At 34.0% G+C, this 23,437-nt stretch overlaps 2 protein-coding genes across 5 annotated transcripts; both read left to right on the top strand.

Annotated features, from left to right (window-relative positions):
• The first annotated feature begins 760 nt into the window (after positions 1 to 760).
• On the top strand, positions 761 to 8,311 carry LOC124366164 (peptidoglycan-recognition protein LB-like). Of its 4 annotated transcripts, none has more exons than XM_046822509.1 (5): positions 770 to 882; positions 1,825 to 1,955; positions 5,114 to 5,215; positions 5,719 to 6,039; positions 7,961 to 8,311. In XM_046822509.1, exons 3-5 carry the CDS (start codon positions 5,161 to 5,163, stop codon positions 8,146 to 8,148), a joined length of 564 nt encoding a protein of 187 aa, XP_046678465.1. In that variant the 5' UTR covers positions 770 to 882; positions 1,825 to 1,955; positions 5,114 to 5,160; the 3' UTR covers positions 8,149 to 8,311. The 4 variants fall into 4 exon arrangements, with proteins under 4 accessions (XP_046678464.1, XP_046678465.1, XP_046678463.1 ...); XM_046822507.1 differs by having other exon boundaries at positions 5,072 to 5,215; XM_046822508.1 differs by lacking the exon at positions 1,825 to 1,955 and having other exon boundaries at positions 761 to 882; positions 5,072 to 5,215.
• A 3,561-nt stretch (positions 8,312 to 11,872) lies between these two features.
• On the top strand, positions 11,873 to 22,921 carry LOC124366584 (peptidoglycan-recognition protein SC2-like). The gene is made up of 4 exons (XM_046823177.1): positions 11,873 to 11,998; positions 14,353 to 14,536; positions 19,238 to 19,379; positions 22,442 to 22,921. The coding sequence occupies exons 2-4, from the start codon at positions 14,360 to 14,362 to the stop codon at positions 22,630 to 22,632; spliced, it is 510 nt and encodes a 169-aa protein (XP_046679133.1). The 5' UTR covers positions 11,873 to 11,998; positions 14,353 to 14,359; the 3' UTR covers positions 22,633 to 22,921.
• The last annotated feature ends 516 nt before the right edge of the window (positions 22,922 to 23,437 follow it).

The following is a 23,437-nucleotide window of genomic DNA, read 5'->3' as shown; positions in this document are numbered from 1 at the left end:
TTAGGTCCTGATTCTTTTGACATGTCTTACTGTTATTTTAGCATTTGATGCTATTACATAACTATTTTTGAATTGCCTCACTTTTAAGCCAGGTACAATATATTCTTATTCTTTTTATCCGACCGGTTTTAGCAAGATAACTATCTGTGTTTGTTTAATTTAATCCACTTAACAATTCCTTTATGGTTCAGTCTACTATAAGTCTATTATACTTGCAGTATTTAAATATTCAGTCAATCTTTTCCTCCCTCTGCGTGAAATATGGAATGATGTCTTCGTCCCCTCATCAAGATAAATCCTGAACTTGCCAGTCTCCTAGTCGTCTTTCATCCCGTTTTCCAGTTCTCTTCCTCTGTTTTCTATTTGGATTTCAGGAAATAATGAGATGTCTGTAGTCAATAGAAACAAACGCATAAACACAATTTTATTATAATGCTTTACCCTAAAGAATGTAGTGGGGATGTAATTTAAACTTATACAATGAAAAATGTCTTTTAACATTTTATGTGTGGCTGTACTGAAATGGCTAAGAGTTTTGAATAACTAACAGGAATATGAGTTTTAAATTACACCCTTTGTAAAACCTAATAATTTACTATAAAGAGCAAAATGGTTTATGTTTACTCTTATAGATTAAAACCCAAAATGACTGCTAATTCCTCAACTGGATCTTAAGTTTGCGATATGTTTCATTAAAAATAACAAAAGCTATATCCATTGAAGGTCATACAAAGGTTCTAGGTTTCTCCGCTGATAACAGGTCAATAAGGGTATCATTGTTTGCTGCAACCTCAGTCATCTCTACAATATGTTAAGTCACTGATTTATTGAGTGGTCGTATTGTATTTTACCTCTTAACACTAATATTTAAACTAACAATAGGTAGGTAGATTTATAGTTCTTTTAAAATATTATTATCAGTGCTGAACTTTCCCTTTATGGTAACTGAGTATAAGTTAATGTGTATCTCCAGACATGAGAATTTTAGTTTACATGGATGTCTTTGATGGAAAAAGTACAATTTGATAAAAATATAAAATAACCTGTTATAAAGTGAATGTAAGAAATTAATCTAAACTCAAAAGAAACAACACAGAATAGAAAGTTTGTTTTAAAACAAAGCTTGGATACAAAACCATCCATCCGTTAAATAAGTTAACAAATGTATTTATTTAGTGTCATCAAAGTCCTAAAATGTGTACAAAACATTACATCAGTGAAAATAACTTGTCCATAAATATGTCAAAACTTTGTTTATAATAAATCTTTCATATATACAGGGTGATTCCGATAATAGTGCGCATTTTTTCAGGGATTTTAAAGGATGTGAATACAAACATTTTTGTGCACTACACATGGGGTCGCAAATAATTTGTTTCCGTGAAAATTGATGACATGCCTCCTTGTAGGCATCACATAGTGTTCCCTTTCAGATTCGACCAAAAAAATGCAAACATGCCTTACAACGCACCCTTCCAAACTGCTTTCATAAACTGCTGTAGAATGTTATAATAAACTTTTAAAGTTCATACAAATAAAACTTTCATGAGCTTTGAAAATAAATGTGTTTTAACCATTGAATTTAGTAACATGATTGGCACAGCTTAGTTTATTTTTATGGTTCTTATAAAACTGTTACCAAGGACATAGCCAGGATTTTATGTTTGGGGCTGTTGAACAGTGATACAACCAGGACTTGGCTCTGGAGGGGACAACTGACAGAAAAATATTAAAAGAAAAAAGAAAAAACCTTTAGTTTTATTATTGCTTGGAAGTGGAATAGCAAGCTTATTACAATACAATTGATCAATGATATACCTGTAGTTATAGTTAAGATCGCTTCCAAGCTAACTACAAGAGAACCAGCTTCCTAGGCACGTTCGCCATTACATCTAGTAATTCTTCTGGTGAAACATTGACATTCCTGTAGTGAACAGACAAGAGTGCAAGATCAGGTAACCTTTTATTATGCGTCCTGTTTCTTAGATAGCTTTGAATTCTTTTCATTGCCGAAAATGATCGTTCAGCTGTGCACGTTCAAATTGATAACAAACTGAATGAGTACCTAATAAAGACAGGCTAGGCTTCTAAAAATTAATATTTTTTAAACAATAAGAGTTTGAGTCTTCCTTCAAGACAATTTAAAGATCCTTGATTTAAAGACGAACGAACAATAAAGGTAACACAAGTTAAAAAACATAACAAATGAAAAATTGATATTTGTGTAATAAATGGTACTAATAGTATCAGTGGGCGGTTAGGTTGGAAGGTTGGTAGTAAATAGGAATCAACTGAGCTTACATGGATGTGTTACCAAGATTTTAAGCAAATGGTGAGTGTGTGAGAAAAATGCCTTGTCACAGTTATCCAGACAATCAGAAATAGTTGGACATTTCTTCTATGTCATCAGCTCTTCTTTTTCTCACTTGTTGCACCATATTAGGTACTCTGGTTTTAATTCTGGTGCAACTGCAGCCCCTTCTTTGATATAAATAGTTGTTTTTTTTTTTTTTTTTTTTTTTTTTTAATTTCATCAACTTCATTCCTAGATTCATATCTTGAAATTATTATAACTTTTAGTTATTTAACATGTCATCCTGGCCATTGCTGAATCTGCTGTTGAGTTGAACAAATAAGTCATCCAGTGATGGGCCCAAAATAGTTCTTCTGAAATATTCCTCAACACTACCATAAGGATAGTTTTCTCTATGATTTTGCCTTCCAACTAGTCACTTTTAATTCAGCGTCTAAATAGAGTTTGAGTCTTAGAAACTGACTCAAACAACTTGTGAAACATCATCAATGTCATATCTCAATAGCTACAATGTCTCAACGACAGAAGCAACATATCTGTATACTGAGCTTAAATCAACATCTGCACTCTGTAAATACTTTGAAAGAGGCAAAGCCAGCCTCAGAAAACTGGAGGCTCCAGCCTCCGACTTTCCGTTTAGGTTTCACGTTGCGTACAGTCCGCGCCAACTGAACTCACTCACTCCGCAGATGAATAAACATTGTACCATATATAAATAAATGCACACGTGTAGTACAAGGCAGCAAAACTGAGGTTTATTAAGTAGATCTAGGTTAAAGAAGCCTCTGTTAGTCATTGTTAAAATCACAAACATAATTTGATGAGAATTTCGGAGGTGCTGGAGCAGTTTCAGCACCCCCCTCCCACGGCTACGTCCTAGCCTGTTAAGTACCATGAAGTCCAATATGCAATTTTACATTTCAGTAAATTTTAGTAAGGAATAGTATTATTTTTATTATCTGAGTGATCTGGAACTTTAGTCCAAAACAGATTACTTCAAACTAATTCGCTAATTCCCAAACCTAGTTTAGAACCCATGACCCTGTTAAGCTGAGATGCTACCACTTAAACATTATCATGAATTTAACATTCCTTAAAGATAAAAATTAAAAAAAATTAATCAGAACTTTAATCAATGCACATAATGTTTTTTCTGACAAACCATTCTTTTTTTAATAACCAGGATTTTGACATGTGTGCTTGGTACCAAATATCTGGCGAATACCAGTTTGAAGATTAAATATTACACTATCTAGATGTATTCTGAACAACATAACGTAAATTGTAATAAGTTCAAAATATTACTTTTATATATATACAGGGTAAACATTTTTATATATATACAGGGTGTCAATTAAGTCTGGAACCTCTTTTTTAATTTTTGAACCATAATAGAAAGAAATACCAAAGTTCACACGTGCTTACTGGTGATAGTAACGCATACATCTGCCCAATTACCGACTGTATAATCCCTTTGGGGGACGGTCCACAAGGAGTCAGACAAAATTCTTAAATAGCAGCATAAGTCAAGTTTGGTATCAAATTAAAGGTCTTAGTTAGCAGAGTACAATGCCGCAAACCGGACTTCAAAAGGTGGATTCATTCAGTAGTTATAGCTACTTGAATTTTAAAACAATTGAACAATGTAAATTATTAAGTATTACAAGTAAACACCAATTTTTAAGTACCTGTGATCAAAGTAAGTGTTCAAAATGTTCCCCTCCCACCATCTGACAATGTAGTAATCGAAGCCAGGAATCAATAATTATTACCAATAACACAACTACTGTTAGAATGTGAAAGTGGCAGATTGAGTCATACAAAGCATCCACAGAAACTTAACGTTTGGGCAGGTATTATAGGAAATCAAATTATGGGCCCATTATTGTTCAATGGTAATTTAAATGGTGACTCGTATCTAGCAATGCTCCAAAATGAGATAATTCCTGCACTACAAGCTGCTCTTGGTCGACAATTTCAAAGAATTTATTTCCAACAAGATGGCGCGCCACCACACTTTGCTCTCCTTGTTAGAAAATACTTGGATACAATATTCCTTCACAGATGGATTGGAAGACGTGGTGCAGTAGAGTGGCCTGCTCGTTCCCCTGATTTATCTCCGCTGGATTTATTTCTTTGGGGATACCTCAAAGATAAAGTTTATCATACTAAGCCTCGAGATTTGGCGCACCTAAGAAATCTCATAGTCCAAGAAGCTCAAGATATTCCTCGTGACTACCTTCAAAATGCAGTGGATGGCTTTTACAACTGCCTAGGACATTACCAGACGATGGTAGGGGAACATTTTGAACACTTACTTTGATCACAGGTACTTAAAAATTGGTGTTTACTTGTAATACTTAATAATTTACATTGTTCAATTGTTTTAAAATTCAAATAGCTATAACTACTGAATGAATCCACCTTTTTAAGTCCGGTTTGCGGCATTGTACTCTGCTAAGTAAGACCTTTAATTTGATACCAAACTTGACCTATGCTGCTATTTAAGAATTTTGTCTGACTCCTTGTGGACCGTCCCCCAAAGAGATTATCTGGTCGGTAATTGGGCAGATGTGTGCGTTACTATTACCAGTAAGCACGTCTGAACTTTGGTATTTCTTTCTATTGTGGTTCAAAAATTAAAAAAGAGGTTCCAGACTTAATTGACACCCTGTATATATATATATATATGTGTGTGTGTGTGTGTGTGTGTGTGTGTGTGTGTGTATAAATCCACTGACAGTATGCTTTGTTTAGTTTTCAAGAAATACTCTGACACCTTATCTATGCAATATCTAGCATCTATTCAACTAGTTCTTCTACAGAATCTCTTCTGGTGGATAGTCATGACCACCTCCTTGGCCATACTGTTGTACTTCTTCGTTGTTACCACTCTTGCAGGTAAGGGTCAAGCCTATTATAGTTGTTAGTGAAACTCCCTAAGTGCCGTGGTTCCAAGAAGCTTAATTAATGCACTGCTTTAAGCTTGACAAAAATTGAATTTTCTGCTAAGAAGCTCAATTTAAGTATACCAATTAATTAACAGTCTCTAAATCTAAATTAAGCATTGCTTTCATCATAACAATTATCACCTGTAGTAACCTTTGGTATGCTATAAGACTACCTTGAGTGTACTGATCCTCCCAATCTATAAGTTATAATATTTGTTTAGAGCTATAAGAATCCATGCCAAGAACCTCAATTTTATACATCGCTTAAGCAAGCTGTTTTCTAAACAAAACCAATAAACAGTCTTCTTACACTTAATTTACAGGCAAGTTGAAATTTATACTACTCATTTGGAACCATAGTCTTTAAATTTTAGTTTAAATTCAGTTGTTCAGAGATAATACAAGTACATATGATCAAATAATTCTACAAAATATTTTGCTTTTTTATTTTAGATATAACAATAACATCACGGAGTCAATGGGGAGCAACTCCTCCGAAAGTATCGCCAACTCATATCTCCGGACCAGTCCCTTGGGTGATCATCCACCACAGTGAGGGAAACACCAATTGCTCTGGGAAACCCTGCAAGGAGATTGTCCGCAACATTCAACACTACCACATGTATGAGAACTACTGGGCAGACATTGGATACAACTTCATGGTGGCACCTACAGGGGAGGTGTTCGAGGGCAGAGGGTGGGGAGTGGTAGGTGCTCACGCGCCCAGGTACAACAGCAAGAGTGTTGGCATCTGTCTCATCGGGAGCTTTCAGAGTGAGTTCAAGTGTACTTATGACGGTAGGCAGAGGGTAGAATGCGGTAGGGGACTCATGCACCCAGGTACAACAGCAAGAGTGTTGGCATCTGTCTCATCGGGAGCTTTCAGAGTGAGTTCAAGTGTACTTATGATGGTAGGCAGAGGGTAGAATGTGGTAAGGGGGCCTAATGAACCAAATAAAACAGTAAGAGTGTAGGCATCTGTCTCATCGGGAGCTTTCAGAGTGAGTTCAAGTATACTTATGACAGTAGGCAGAGGATGGGGAGTAGTAGGTGGTCACACACCAAGGTACAACAGCAAGAGTGTAGGCATCTGTCTCATCGGGAGTTTTCAGAGTGAGTTCAAGTATACTTATGATGGTAGGCAGAGGGTAGAATGTGGTAAGGGGGCCTAATGAACCAAATAAAACAGTAAGAGTGTTGGCATCTGTCTCATTGGGAGCTTTCAGAGTGAGTTCAAGTGTACTTATGATGGTAGGCAGAGGGTGGGGAGTAGTAGGTGGTCACACACCAAGGTACAACAGCAAGAGTGTAGGCATCTGTCTCATCGGGAGTTTTCAGAGTGAGTTCAAGTATACTTATGATGGTAGGCAGAGGGTAGAATGTGGTAAGGGGGCCTAATGAACCAAATAAAACAGTAAGAGTGTTGGCATCTGTCTCATTGGGAGCTTTCAGAGTGAGTTCAAGTGTACTTATGATGGTAGGCAGAGGGTAGAATGTGGTAAGGGGGCCTAATGAACCAAATAAAACAGTAAGAGTGTTGGCATCTGTCTCATTGGGAGCTTTCAGAGTGAGTTCAAGTGTACTTATGATGGTAGGCAGAGGGTAGAATGTGGTAAGGGGGCCTAATGAACCAAATAAAACAGTAAGAGTGTTGGCATCTGTCTCATTGGGAGCTTTCAGAGTGAGTTCAAGTGTACTTATGATGGTAGGCAGAGGGTGGAATGTGGTAGGGGCTCGTACACCCAATTACAACTACAATAATGTTGGTTTCTTCTCATTGTGAGTTATGAGTGTGATCCAAGTATATATGATTCCAATGGGAGCTATCAAATCTCTAGTATTCTTATGATGGGCTCAATTTTTGTACTAAAGACTGTGTCCTTTCTGTAAAATGGCCGGAGATCTGTGTTGTAATATATGCATAAAGAATTGAGATTGTTCCGATTGTACATTGGATTGTCAAAAATTAGTTTTTCACCTTACTATATTTTTCAACAGTCTCATAATATAGTAAAAGCACCTTATTACATGGGGAAAAGTCTATAACTTGTGGAACGTAGTCCTGCAGTTATAAATTTCTAGTAATTCCTTTAACTTTGGTTATTTACTAGGATTGATATTGAAACCCATACTTTGCATTGATTTCTCCTTTTTAATACATTAAAAATGAAGTCACTGAGTAGTGCATAAAATTTACATTTTTTAGCTGCTCCAAAGGTTAATTTTGCTTAGGTTGTAAGTAATTCTCACTTCTGACAGACACTTCGCCATTTTTTTATTAGGTTAAGATAGAGTTTGCGATGTTGCTCCCAAAATCTCCCATTTTTGGTTTGTGAACGAAGGTAGTAATTTTGCCCAAAAGTATTTCATAACATGACATAAATGTGTGCAAAGTTTAGTTGTTCTAGTGTGAGCCGTTACAATATTAACAGAGGGTTCCCAGATTTTTTGTCAACCCTTTATAAAAGTATTGAAATGAGACCTGCAGAATTATACAGATATTGTGTGGTGAAATAAAAATCACAGAATATTCCTGATTTTGATGATATTTCCTTAGGAAAATTGGAAGGAAAAATTAAGATCTGAATATAACCTCATTCTGGTAAATTTGTATTGTAGTAAAACATAAATTAAAATTTGTCTCAAATTGTATCCTCCTCAGTCAAAACTTGTTAAAAGATGGTGACTGTTGTAGACCAGTCTCCCACGGAAGCACAGCTGGCAGCAACGCAAGAACTCATTGCCTCAGGAGTGAATCAGGACAAGATCAGAACATTGTACAAACTGATTGGTCACCGGCAAGTGCGCGCTACTGACTGCCCCGGAGACAAGCTCTACAGCATCATAGAGCAGTGGCCGCACTATACTAGCAAAGTGGAGTGACCACAACAAAACAGATATTTACAATGTATAATATCAATGTTTGCACAAAATTAAATTTAAGTGTCAACTATATTTGTTTACTTTGGAAAAGATAAAAACTTTCCCTGTTTTACTTACAGAATCCTCATACATTTAATAAAAATATAGAGGTTTATATTTTAAATTGTAGAAGTATTTTTTTTAATACAACCTTATTAACTCTTTAAGAATGTGAGATTGTCTTACTATTTCTTGGTATATTTCACTGTCCATTGATTATTAAGACATATCAAATTCACCTTGCTGATAAGTAAATCGGAAGAGAAGATGTAAAGCGTATATGTTTTTATTTAAGGGAGATTTGGTCTCCTTTTTAGTCTTGTAAACCTTTCTTTTTTTGTTCTCTTAGGACAAGAAACTTAGTGAAATTGCACTTAGTCCTTAGAACTGCTTCCAGAATGACAGGATATTCAGGATGGGTAAGGTTAGGGAGTAGGGGGCCGCCTCCTATCGAGATCCATGAGGAAGAATAAGGGCACTAATCTCAAATTAGTCTCCCCAGAAGAAGGTCAGGCCAGCTCTGAACCAGCCTCTCCAGTCAAAGTAGGCAGGGGGGGCACACCCTTGTTGAGGCTAGCAAGAACCTCTGAGGTTAGGGAACAAACCCCACCAACTCAACAGTCATCTCCTGCAGAAGACTAGACCTATCGAATTGTCCTTGAACCCCAGAATCTTGACATTTGCGGTTAGTGATGTGCTGCTCTTGGACATCCATAAGGTTACCCAAATTTAAGTGACACATTGGTTTTTGCTGTGCCCACTGGTATCTTAACTATCCATGAATAACTGTAGAATACCATCATGCAAATAACAAACTATTAAATTAATATATCTATTACAATTTGATTTAGCTATTAGATAACAGTAGTCAATGTGAATGAACTAATAATTATTCACTTTATAATAATTTAAAGTGGTCAGCTTTTTTGTAAATGTTACAATTTTGGCTGAATTATTTCATAGTAATTATATCAATTTCTTATTATTAATTAACTATTTCGATATATAATTTTTTAACTTGGATTAAATAATTAATTATTTGTATTAATCAATTAATGATTCTTATAGTTTTTTTTTATAATGTGAGAGTCTCAACCCATGGATAATACAAGTGATTATGGAAAAATTGGTATTTAATTGGACAGAATTTAAATCAGAACAGGTTATTTAAAATTTTTTTTTGTATATGGGCACCAAAAGCCTATAAGGTTGCCAGGGTGTATTACCAGATTTATAGTTAAGGTCTGAAAGACATACGACATACGCATGCGAGTAAAGCATACGTATACACATTGTATACACAATATATACACACATATACACACTCACAAACGTAAAATAGACATAAACTGGGTATACAAAAACTGATGTCACTTACATTTTAACAAATTAATGGATGTTCAGGAGCTGCATAACTGTAACTGGAAATGATGAAAAAAGAAAAAAAAGGAATACTAAAGGAACTCTAGTTCACTGTGGAGGATTACAGTTGTTCTAGTGAGTCTTACTAGTACGTAAATGTTTCTACCAATAAAACGCGGACAACTAATTTTAATAAATATTTATGATTTCAAAGCATTTTAAAGGTAAGTGCAAAATCAGGTCAAAATTGGGTTTAGCAATTTAAATGAAAACTGCTCTTATTTTTTTATAAATGAACATAAGTAACGTATTTATTCACTTATTTTAGAAAATGCTGCACCTAAACTTTTAGTGCTCAAGGAAATTGTGGAAGTCATGTTCTTCTTTGCCATTTGAAGTAGGTTTGCTAGAGTCCTTTTTTGAGATTTAGCCTCAGAACTTGGTAAATTTACATTTAAATAATGGTTTTATTTTATGTGTGTCCCCTTAATAGGCAAACTATATTGAAAATAGAACAAATTTATATTGTTTTAATATTGTATATGAAGATTTTGTAGACAGAATTTTTACTAAAAAATAAACAAATGCTTAAGTTAATGTAGAAGTTAGTTTTTTCTAACATTTCTAAACCAAAATAGATGTAATAAAACTCAAAATGAAAAAAATAATGTTCATTTTTAATTCTTAAAAAAATAAATGTTTAATTATAATGAACAATTCATTCTTCAGTTTGACTACTCAATTACCTTACTACTTAATTGTTTCACTTTTATATTCAATGTCAATTTTACAGATTTTTTGGACTTCACAAAAAAAGGAAGTGGGTAACAAACAGAATGCCACTCTGAGCGCTAGATACTCTTTTCATGTGGTATTGGCTTTAATCTTCAAAATTGTTCATCTCAGATTTTATGGTCTATTATGAGAACTTGGCAAAGCTTGATACTCAGGAAGGGTTTAAAAATGTATTCGTAAAGCAGGCATCTAACATAGACACCCCACACAGACTGTCTCTGCAAAAAAATTAAGCACAACAATTTATGTACTCAGAAGAATCATGACCTAAGCATTATCATTAAGTATCATTAGTGACCTAAGCACTGCCAAAATAGCCTACCATTCTTTTTTAATCACACCTGTGGTATGGTCTTACATTAGTCTGCGGAAACTTACGTAAGACAAATGTGCAGCGAGTGCTCATTCAGCAGAAGAGAGCTGAAAGGATCCTTGAAGAGCTAACTCCTCAAGAATCCTGTAGGGAGCAATTCAAAGAACTCAACATCCGTATTGTGGTTGGACTTTTCATTCTGAAAGTTGTCACATACGCTCGTACAAAGACCTTACATCCATTGAAGGTATACATATAACACCCAACATGCAACACATTACTGTCTTCACATACGTCGACTAACCAAGGATGAGGAGAAACCAGGCTACATGGGAGCCAAACTCTGGAACCATCTTCCTGAAACAGTAAAGGGAACAGAGGACCAACACCTGTGAGTATGACTTCAGGAAAATCCTTTCTTCTCACTGGATGAATTTCTCTATGCTTGACTTTAAATTATGACTTCACTGTGTTCAATATAGTCATAATTTCTAATTCAAGAACTGAAGATTCTCACTGTGGTTAACCTTTACATCCTAGAAGCTGTGACCTACGTACACCTGAAATCACCCGATGAAGTGATGACTGGAGCACAGCAACATGACTACAACACTCGGCATGCTGCAAACTACCATCTTCCAGCTCACCGCCTAGCGTCCACGGAGAAGAAGCCAACGTATGTCGGAGCAAAGCTGTGGAACTGAACCCTCCCACTAGAACTGAAGAGGAGAGACCGACTGCAGTTTGGACACAAACTAAAACTCTGGCTTCAAGACCATCCATTTTACACAATGAATGAATTTTTAAACAGAACTTTCTAACCTGCTGTAACAAGGACGATTGTACTGTTCTCTAAGAATATGTTCAATAAAGAATAATAATAATAATAATAACCTACCTTATAGTTATTGACTTATGTAACTTGACTCTTACAAATCTTGAAGATACTGTAAAAAAAATTATTTTGATTTGGTTGTTAAACAATATGGGCAGGCAACCCATAAGCAATAAATTAGGAAGGTAGTAACAAATTAACATCTACCTCACCCCGTGTGCCATACTCAAAGGAATGATTTTCATTAAATTGGCACACAAAGCCTACCTTTGGGCATATGGCTGCACCCATAACAAATTAAAATTAATTTCGCTAATTTAAAACATTCTTGTTCCTAGAAACACTGATTTTCCATATTCCTGTAATCAAAGACAACTGATAAAAGTTGTGAAATCCAAACAACAGCAATCAGGTTTTAAAACAGTTTACAATTTGATAAACTGATAAGGAAGAGGTTGGCCCTGATAAGGCACTTTTACAGACTAAGGATCCACAGCAGATGTAAGGTAAGATATTTATACCTCCATTGAATTGTTTTGTCCACATAACAAATTTTATATCACACATCTTTCAGAAACAAGTATGATAAATAAAAGTGCCCCATTTAAAAGAATAATGTTATATATTGATGATAAATTAAAGTTTGTAGTTTTAAATCATTAAAATTAGATTTTATTTTGTATTGAAATATATTTATAATGGATTGATCAATTGTTAATAGACTAAAATTATAGGTACTATTCGCTAATCATTATGGATTCACTAGGAAGTTTACTAGATTAGCAATAAACAAATATCTGAATAAAATAAATTATGAGTTATTATCAATAATTTTATCTTTAAAGTTCTTTTTACTTCCAAAAAGCGTATAATGCAAACATCATATATTTTAAAATAATTAATGAAACAATTAAAGAACAGTAGGAACACCTCATAATTTACTGAAACCCTGTCTCTAAAGGTGGAAGATTCCAATTTGTTAATGTACAAAATTATTGAACTGAAACCAAATCTAAAAGAGCAGATAGGTATTAATAATTGTAGCATGTATCACGGTTCTGTACTGTGGCCTGTTATGTTCTTAATGTTATTAAATATTTGTTTTGGAAACAGTAATTCAATCATTCATTTTTATATGTAGATTACACAATTTTACTTTACAGACACAATAACTTGGATGATTTTGATATATTTAGCATTGTAAAAACTAATACTATGTCTAATAGTTTAACAATAATGTCTTGCCAATAAATGGTAATACCTATGTCAAAACCACCAAATTTCAAATAAATCTTCTGAAAGACAATTATACAATTAGTAATTAATGATTTAGGAAAACTCATTATTTTGAAGAAATCCTTGAATTTGATGATGAGTGTTTGTACAGCCATTGCAACCAAACTTTGTTTCTTAGTCTGGAAAAGGGTCGATAAGATCTACTTCTTTCTTCTTATCTATTGAAATAAGTATATATTTAAAATTAAATATGGTAATTAATTTGGAGATATGTAAGAAAACTGATAAAACTATCAATAGACAATAGACAATTATATCAATAAGCACACATCAAACCAATTTATGAAAAGTATTATCAAGAAACAAATAAACTACAATGCTTAATAGTTTAATAATTATTTTAAAGTTTGAAAAATCCCAACTGCACTTTTACACAATTTTCTGAAGAAAATGATTTTTATTTTTGCAGTCTTTAAAACTTTAGTACTTACAGTAATAAGTTGTATGGTTAAAATATATATCCAGCTTACAGCTTGGGCCAAATTATACTCAGCTTTCTTAGATTACTGGATTTTTGTTTACCGATAACTTCAGCAAAACGTTGTTTCATTTACATTATTTATACTATCTAATGAAATATAAAAAAATTATATCTTTAATTTCTGACAAACTAGACCATTTTGTCTAAATAACAAGGTATAAACTTTGATCAACCTTTTCAGCAGAGACTTATTTTTCAACTTTCAATAGGAAATTTGAGTACCTTCATTTGTGTTCAGTATAAAACATATAAGGACAAGATGAGCTAACGACAAAAATTATATATTTATTTCCCTTGCCAATCTAGTAGGTACAGCAGTTATAGTAAGATAATAGAGTAGAGCAACGATGAGAATGGCTGCTAAGCAGTGGCATAATTAAGAGAGGGATAGAAAGCCACCAAAAGCTTTGAAAATTAAAAAAAAACGCATGTATAAAAGCAATAAAATTTGTTTCAACTACGGCAGTGAAATGTTTTACTTTGAATTAGGCTTACTTAATTTATATAAATTTAGATTTATTCAAATTTATTCCATACCCTCCAGCGCAGTGTGCTTCAACAAGATTTAATCTCACTCCCACCCCCAAAAACCAAGTAATAGCCACACCACTGGTGCTAAGTGATATTATCCTTACAAATGCTCTTCCTTCACTGACTTAACTGGTCATTGGTGATGGTTCAGATACCGCTCCACTGTACCTGCAAAACATTTGTGGATATTTCTCTGAGTCAAGAGAAACTGTCTTTTTACTATGGAGGGGAGGGCTATATAATAATATAAAATATTTAATTTTCATAATTTCATTTTACATATTTCTAGTATTTATATTAGAAGAAAAACATATAACCTCTAATAAAGTTGCTACAAAAACGTTAACAGTTCCAGCTTAGAACCTTCCTCCAATATTTCAGTGCTAATACAGACTTACGAATGTTAAGAATATTTTACTGTGTCAGGGAGCACATGCATATTGTACATGAACAAAGTCATTCATGCACTAACAATATGGGTAAAATTTGCATGGAATTCATTTGCTTGGGCAATTTCATTCATGGACTTCTAACACCAATGAATTTTGGCAGATTGAAAATGAACACAATCACGAGGAGTCAGTGGGGAGCAAAGCCGCCGAAAACACCTCAGAAGAAGATTGTGGGTAGTGTTTCCTATGTCATCATTCACCACACAGGTGGAAGTCTCTGCTGTGCAGGAAAACCTTGCGCAGAGATTGTACGCAATATTCAACACCATCACATGAAGGACAAGGTAAAGAAGGAGATTGTAATTAATTAAGGATAGAGATTGTGTACACCATCACAGAGTAACACAATTGTGGACAATACAGATCACCACCACAGAATAAAAAAAGATTGTAAGTAATACACAACAGCACAACATGGTAAGGAGAGAGATTGTATGCAATATATAATGCACAATATACTCGTATAATAATAACTCACAAGGTAAGGCTCTCCTGAGATTTTATGCAATATAATTTACATTATTACCACAGGATAAGGAAATATTGTAGGTAATACACACTACCACCAGAAGGTAAGAAGATATTGTACATAATATATAATATTTATCACAAGGTAAGGCTCTCCTGAGATTTTATGCAATATAATTTACATTATTACCACAGGATAAGGAGATATTGTAGGTAATACACACTACCACCAGAAGGTAAGAAGATATTGTACGTGAAGGAAACAGGATTTTTTCGGACATTTGCCATCGTTAAGTGAAACAAGAAAACAGTAACACTACGTTTCTTTACCTGAAGAAGAGATCAGATTGCAGATCTCGAAACGTAGTGTTACTGTTTTCTTGTTTCACTTAACGATGGCAAATGTCCGAAAAAATCCTGTTTCCTTCACAATCCTTCCATCGTCAAAAATAACCTTCAAACAAAGAATATTGTACGTAATATATAATATTTATCACAAGGTAAGGCTCTCCTGAGATTTTATGCAATATAATTTACATTATTACCACAGGATAAGGAGATATTGTAGGTAATACACACTACCACCAGAAGGTAAGAAGATATTGTACGTAATATATAATATTTATCACAAGGTAAGGCTCTCCTGAGATTTTATGCAATATAATTTACATTATTACTACAGGATAAGGAGATATTTTAGGTAAAACACACTACCACCAGAAGGTAAGAAGATACTGTATGTAATATATAATAAGGTAAGGCTCTCCTGAGATTTTATGCAATATAAGTTAACATTACCACAGGATAAGGAGATATTTCACTAATACACATCACTACCACCCCCTCCTCCACAAGGTAAGGAGAGATTACATACAATATGAAATATCACCACAAGCTTAGAGGAGGTACACACAACATCAGTTAAAGAGGTAAGGAGAACAAATTGTATCATACAATACAACCCCATTATGTACTTGAGACGATAAGAGACTGAAAATAATATAACCACCAACAAAGAATAGGGAAATTAAGGGAAGAGAATATATAAAAACATTACATTCAACATTTTCAAGACTTATGCGTAAATTATGTTTAAACAAAAAAAGGAGATGAGTGATGATACATTATTAGTATTGCAGAGACGATGTAACATATCACTATACTCCTCTGAGAATTTGGTAGGCACTGTCTTGAAGTATTGCTGCAAGCAATCCTGAGAGATCGCTGTCTGGATCATTAAGCTTTTTGGTATACGAAAATTCTTGTGATGAATACATGTAGATGTAGCTGTCTTTTCCTACGCCAAGAAAATGGAGAAAACCTGTGCTTACATGTGTGCTAACATCAATGCCAGGGTAAGTGGACTAATTATACAGTGGACTACACAATGGCACACAACTGGAAAGAAATAATGATCATGTGAAGATGAAGATGGTATGTCCACAATGTTTATTCCACAATAAGCATTAATATTGTGCATTGTGTTAATCAGGAGATATTTCTACTGATTTCTATGTATGATGTGTTTGTTAATGACATCTTACACACAAACAAGATGTGCAACTAATTCTTCTTGAATGAGATGTTCTTTTAGAATTGATTGATGGAATTTGAGATGAGTTAAACATTTTGAGGCTCTACAATGATTAAATCATCTACTAGTCAGCATAAAATATTATTTTTGCTGTATTCTTAAATCAAATTAAACTAAGGTTTTAAAAATGGTGTTGTTTGTTAGATATTTTAACAGAGTTGGTCTTAATTTAATTTAAAACATTTGCAGGAGAAATGCGGCCAAGTTTGTTTTTGGAATTTATTTAAATAAGTAAATAGTTAGATCATATAAATTATCTAATATTTTTACTTTTGGAAATGTTGCATATGCAAGGGGTATGCAAAAACAAGTGTTCATACTTTATAAAAATTGTTTAAACCAATTTCTTCTTACTTTCTATATCGATAAAAACATTTCTGGTATATCTCAACATTGCACAACATCTGTTTTACCTATAACGTCAAACCAATCCAACACAAAATGCTTCATCCAAGACAATGTTATAGCTCTGGAAATAATTACAAGAATAAGTCAGGCAGACCCTATACATTGCTCCTTATGAGCATTGAACAACAGACAAGGAATCCAACATGCACAAGCTTTTGACTAGTCCAAGTCAGACAACTATTCTGTTGTGAAGTAAAGAACAACTGATTTTCAATGTTTGTTCTGAGTTTAGGAAGGAACAATATAACATAAAGTGTCAGTTATGTTCAGAGTAGAGAGTCTTAGGTTACTGCTGTATTCAACATCACGAACATTTTCCCCTTCTTTCAATACACATTGCCAACAACAAACAGCTTTCAACAATAAACCATCTGAACAGAGCACTTCATTGCCGTAAACATTACATGCTCATAATAATTTTTGCTGCGGTTTTACTTTTTCTGGAAAAAAACAAATAATACTTCTCAAATGGTGGAAACATGAAAAGAAGTCTCCATTATAACTGGCTTGCATCAGAAAGGTTGGCCATTTCAAGAGTATGGTACCATTATTGCCGATTCAGCACATCCTTACTAAAATATTTCCCTGTAGGACAAATCACTTGTACTGCTTGAATTTGGGGGAGGGAGAGGCAGAGAAAATTACCTTTTTGACACCTGTTGTAGAATTTCTTTCAAAATACAAACTAAAAAATGTTAGGATTCCTAGTAATCTGAAGGATTCCCTGCATTGTATACCCACAAACAACAAGAGGATTCTCTGCATAAAAATATGAACAGCATTGTTTTGTATCTGTAATAATTGTATTAAGAAAGATTGACTGTAAAATTGTATATAATTATTAAAAATTCCAAAGGCAGAAGCTTTCAAGACAAATCTTGAGTTTAATTATATAAGCATACATAGATAATACAATGTCAACTTCTTTGATTTGATATTTTAATTAATACATACGCAAAACAATATGGAAACTAAGTCTGATCCTCGAGGAACCCCTGTTTGCAACTATAAATATTTGGAAACTGTGTTAATTATCACATCAAGATGTGTTGTTTGTTAAATAAGATGTAATACAATCACAATGAATGCATTTAAAATATGAATTTTTACATAAGCTTATAATAAAGAGTTACAAAATTAATTAAACACATCATGATTTTGTTAATTTCTTAACAAAACTTTATCATATCTGTGCTGAACCTGTATTAAAGATAATTACTATCAATAATATAATGACTACTAAGTCAATGGTTACTCATTCATATGGTGTAAAACTCCAGAGGAAAATAAAGCTTGTTGCTCTACTTAATGGCCTGAATGATGGACTCATTCATCATGCTGTTGAACTAAAAACATAACATTCTGGAGATAGGTGACCGACTCTTTGACTTTAGAATAACTTAAAACTTCAGTTATATTTATTATTTTAACACCTTTATTCCAACTGTATTCTCGCACGCGCCGTACGTGGTGCATTGGGAATGATTACTGTAAACTGTGTTCTGTATTGTATTACAATGAATAAAGGATTTTTGAACTTGAACTTGAACCTTAAGGCCCGGCAACACTATGGTGGTGCCACCGACTTGCCTTATTTAATCTTCAAAATTGTTTACTTTTTAATCACTGACTAAGTGTTAAGGAAGGAGAGGCTAGACAAATTTCATTTCTGTCGGTCTGTCCGCACTCTGAATATAAGCATATGGAATTTGTATATGTGACTAATGTAGCTCAATACATACAACATTAACTTTTGCTGACATCGTGTGTAGCACAGAGTTAGAAGAAAAATGTGTAGATGTAATCCAACTTATTGAACAAAAATGTGAATGTATCAAGTGAAAAGATATCATCTATAAATACTACACTTTGTATGAAACTTCAATTCTACATTGAAAAGAATGAGTTCTATGACGTTGCATGTCCAACCATAGAATTTGGCTGTGTGCCACTCACTACGATGACACAATTTTTTGTCTGCTGGGCGATGTAAAAATTCCTTTCCTGTATAATTGTCTGTCTCTATCTATAGGACATCTCGAGAATAAAATGAGCTAAGATTTGAAATTGTGCAGGCAACCTCAATGAACCCTTTTATATGACAGTATGATGTCCTCGTACCTTATCTATCTACATTATAAGTTTGAAGGTAACTCGGACACAGGAGTAGCCTACAGGGATACCTACATTCTCAATCTAAATTTAATTTGATTTTTTACATATTTTAAGTACTTGCAGTACTGTTATTTAGCAGTCCTCTAAGAAAAGTATTTTTTAATTTTATTGTCTCAATGTTCATGCTAATCAATAGAACCTAATACGTAAACACTTAATTATTAAAGAAGACATTGTCATTACATGGTTGTGAAATGAAATATTTTCTTTCTTGTTACTGGTATAACTAAAACGATCAGGTTTTGAATTGAAGAATTGGTAAAGGCTTTTATATGTGAAAAATTTGTGGATTTTATTGTTCTTTGGAACAATTTGTTGCACACCTTTTTACTGGTTGCAGAACTATGATGACATTGGGTTCAACTGGCTGGTTGCACAGACTGGTCAGGTCTACGAGGGAAGGGGGTGGGGAGTGGCTGGTGCTGCTGCGGAGGACTTTAATGCCAAGGCTGTCAGCATTAGCCTCATTGGAGACTTCAATTGTGAGTTGCAGTGGTGTACATAGAAAATAATTTTGGGGGAGAGGTTGACACACTGGGTAGTTTAGGAAATTGTTTAGCTTTAAGACCTTGTAAATGTGTTGTAGCATAAAACAAACTATTGGGTGCAATTTTAATGTTTATCTTTCAAAAAGGGAAAAGGAGCTCAAGCCCCCTCCCTTTACCCTTATATACACCCCTGGTGAGTTGTCTCATTGTAATACAGAAAAATTATGTTTAATTTATTGTCTTCATGGTTGAAATGTTGACTGGGAAATTTAACTTTCTCAGAATTGGTTATATTAAAAATATTAAGTTCAACTAAACATTTTTCCATAAACTACCCGTTTGGAAACCCCTAGACTACGAGGAAAATATTTTAATAAATTTTACATTACATATATATTTTTAGCACAAATATTTGGCATTTTGTGTATTATTATGGCAGCATAAAAGCTTATGCATGTAAAAGCCAAATATCTCCTACAAATTTCAATGCATCACAATGGTTCATGTACAGGTATTATAAAACAACAACTTGAAACAAATGAATGCCATTTGAAAGAGGCACATTTTTCTTCATACGGTAATAAATATAAAAGAAGTGAATTTAGTAATAAATATAAAAGAAGTACCGTAAACAAGGGCTACTTTGGCCCTAGGGTTCTTCTTTGGCCCAAAAGCAAAATAAAACGAAACAAGTTTTTTTTGAGCGATTTGTGGCAGTATCTGAATTAGTTTCGGTTGGTTCCGTTAGGTGGTAGTATCAATCAAACTGCCTGATAGTTTAACTGATTCCCCAGTTTGTTGCTGGGCAGCAACACCACAAGTTGTGTGTCTCGTGTAAGCAAGTGAAATAACCTTCAAAACTTCTTCCTGCAGAAGACGCATTTCTTCAGGAACTACTAATGTAAGTATGTTTTTTAGAACACTTTTAAGTTAATAATGTTGTGCTGTAGTTAGACCTTCGTGAAACACAAAGTGACTTCCCATTTTCATGTATTTTTAAATCAGGTCTGGTAACCTACAAAGTACGACCTACTTTGGCCCAGCTTTTTTTTGGGCCAAAGTAGGTCGTACTGTTATAAACCTGTTTTTTAGCGGTAAAGTTCTATAAATAGCTTGAAAAATGGTTGGGTAGTGAATATATTTCTATTGCATGTGTTTGGTTTCAGCTTTTTCAAGATGCCCTACAACTACAAACGTCTCCCCAGGAGCCGAAAATATGCTGACTACAGCAAGGAACATCTTCAAACTTGTCTAGAAACCATCAGATCTGGTGAAATGACAGAGGCAAGCTGCAGAAAATTTCAGGATACCCAGAAGCATTATTAAAAACAAATTGAAGAACTCATTTTCAAGTTCCCCAGGCCATCCTAAAGTATTTTCTCAAGAAGAAGAATTAGCTTTTGCTAGTCATATCGCCAAAATGTGTTAATATGGTTTTCCACTGGATGAACTTGATTTGAGGTACGTCGTAAAGTCCTACCTAACTAGAAAATGAAAGACTGTACAATGTTTTTGTAACAATGTTTCGGGCCGTGACTGGGTTGTCATTTTTAAAGAGACACCCTCAGTCAAGTTTTCGTCTAACATCAAACGAAATCGAGGTCCTAACTACAAATGTTAAAGACCTAAAAGGAAGCAATGAAGACATGAAGGAACTTGCAGTAAAGGACAAATTTGTTGTTGTTCATTGGAATGGACTCCGATTCCCAGGGTTGGTGCTCTCTGTGGCGTAGGAGGAAGCGACAGAGGAGTGCATGGCGCCGACTAAGAAATTTTGGAAGTGGCCCCAAGAAAAGGATACGTTATTTTACAAATGGTGTGACATTTTAAAAGATATTCAGCCACCAAAGCTTGTAAAAAGAGGCCTTTTTAAGGTTGATTTCATTTAAACATAAGACATTCCTTTTTTGAAAGAAATTTAACTTTTTTAAACGGTTTTTTACATTTTTTACCCATTTATGTATTTTTAAATTGGTGTTAAATATTACTATTGTCATTAAATAACATGTGTTTTTAAATACCCAGGTCCTTCTTTGTCCCATGCCTTTATACCACTATTTTTCAATTGAAAAACTACCTTGGGCCAAAGTTACCCTACCCTTAGGGTAACATTGGCCCAAATCTTAAAAATAAATTAAAAATACAAAACAAATTTTTAGGTCAAAAAGTGTGCAGCATATAAAATATAACATGTTATAGTTGTATTAAAAGGTTACCAGGACTTAAATTAAGTAAAATATTATTTTCTTATAAGGTAAATCGTATGAAATTATTCAAAAGTGGGCCAAAGTAGCCCATGTTTACGGTACTGTAAAATTAATTTTTAAATAACAAAGTAAAAATATCCTCATACAATGTTACCATTAGAATAAATATTCTCTTAATTATTGATAGATTGTTTTTAAAGATTTATTTAACAAAGTTTCAGATTTTGGTAAAAAATTCTTGACTTAAGAGTATAATAATTTAACTCATATATACAAAACTTAACACGTCAGGTTCTCATACTGTTTGAAGAATGGTATTTCTTCGCACTTTTAGCTAACTAATAAAAACACTGGTGAGCATCAAAAGGATTATACAGTACTACCTATTCAGAGGAACTTTCTTAAGCATATATAACAATGTTTTATAATATCTCAAATCCTAATGAAAATATATTTTTCAGTTATCATCATTGCCTTTTTTGCAGAGATAATCGTTGGACGAAAGGGAAGTGAGCATGTAATTTCTTACTTGTTTACTTACCATACAGTGCTGCTCTCTGTTGCTTTTGCCGGAACTACAGCCATCAAATAATTAATTATGCTCTTGGCAAGTAATCAGACTAGTTCTGATTGGTAGGCGTGGTAGAGAGATTTTTAAAGTTTTTAACTCTATGTATTCAATAATTCAAAAGCACTGATATTAAAGATGGTATAAAACATGTTCTACCCTCCAATACAATCCCATTAATAACTGAATTATTAAATTCACATTAAGCCCATCAGTTAGTAAATTTAAAAAATAATTAGGTGCCTCACCATTTCTTACATAATTTGCTATTCATGATCCAGATGAGAGCCCACAAAAGGTGCAGTTAGAGGCAGTTCACCGCCTGGTCAGATCAGGAGTGGAGAATGGGAAGATCGACTCATCTTACAAACTTCTAGGTCACAACCAGGTGAAGTCTACGCCCACGGACTGTCCTGGTACCAAACTGAGGGAACTTATTAGAGAGTGGCCTCACTTCAGCCCCAAACCCTGATCACTACGAAGACAAATTGGGAATGGTTTACTTCGGATTGTATAAAACAAATATAAACTAGTTATTTTAACTAAGTAAATCCTATGTTGGTTATTTATTTTCCCGCTTTCTTTATAAGGGAAATGGATAGGGTAGATAATATTAAATAACGTGTGCAAGTGAACTTGTTATTGTATGTACAAGTAGAGCAGCTGGATATTACGATGGTGACTGTTACATTTCAACCATTCTTACCCTACTCTCCGTACCCAACATTGTTGCCAGTTTTACATGTATAAAAAATACTGATTTGTGCCAACATCTGAAACAATAAACAAACATTATTAGTTCTTATTGTATACAAACGATACGTACGTTATTATCTATACGTACATAATGATCTATACATACATTTTGGCAACGATATGGCAACACTGCCTCAAATGTCATCAGACTATCTTAGTGCAGGCTGGTCTAGGAATGATAATTACTTTCTTTTTTTACTGTAGTTTACTGTTTAAAAAAAGGTTGGCAAGTAAAACATAAGCAACTGGACCATAAAAACATTCCTCAGTTGTGGTTGCAAAATTGAAGAGGCCTAATATTGCATTTCAGATCTATGTGGATCTCCAGGTTTGGCTCTCTAGAACTGTCACCTATACCGAAAAATGAAAAGTAGTTTGCCTGAAAGAGATGTTCTAATGAAAGGGTTAAAATATCAAAATATTATTTTCCTTATTCTTGTATTTTACTCGTAGCTTTGTAAACATAACACCAACCACCAGACATGTTAATAAAAGTCAACTGAGCATAAGCCAAGTAAATG

The sequence above is a fragment of the Homalodisca vitripennis genome, chromosome 7 (genome assembly GCF_021130785.1).
Source record: "Homalodisca vitripennis isolate AUS2020 chromosome 7, UT_GWSS_2.1, whole genome shotgun sequence".
Classification (NCBI taxonomy): Eukaryota; Metazoa; Arthropoda; class Insecta; order Hemiptera; family Cicadellidae; genus Homalodisca; species Homalodisca vitripennis.
This window is presented reverse-complemented; position numbering and strand designations above follow the sequence as displayed.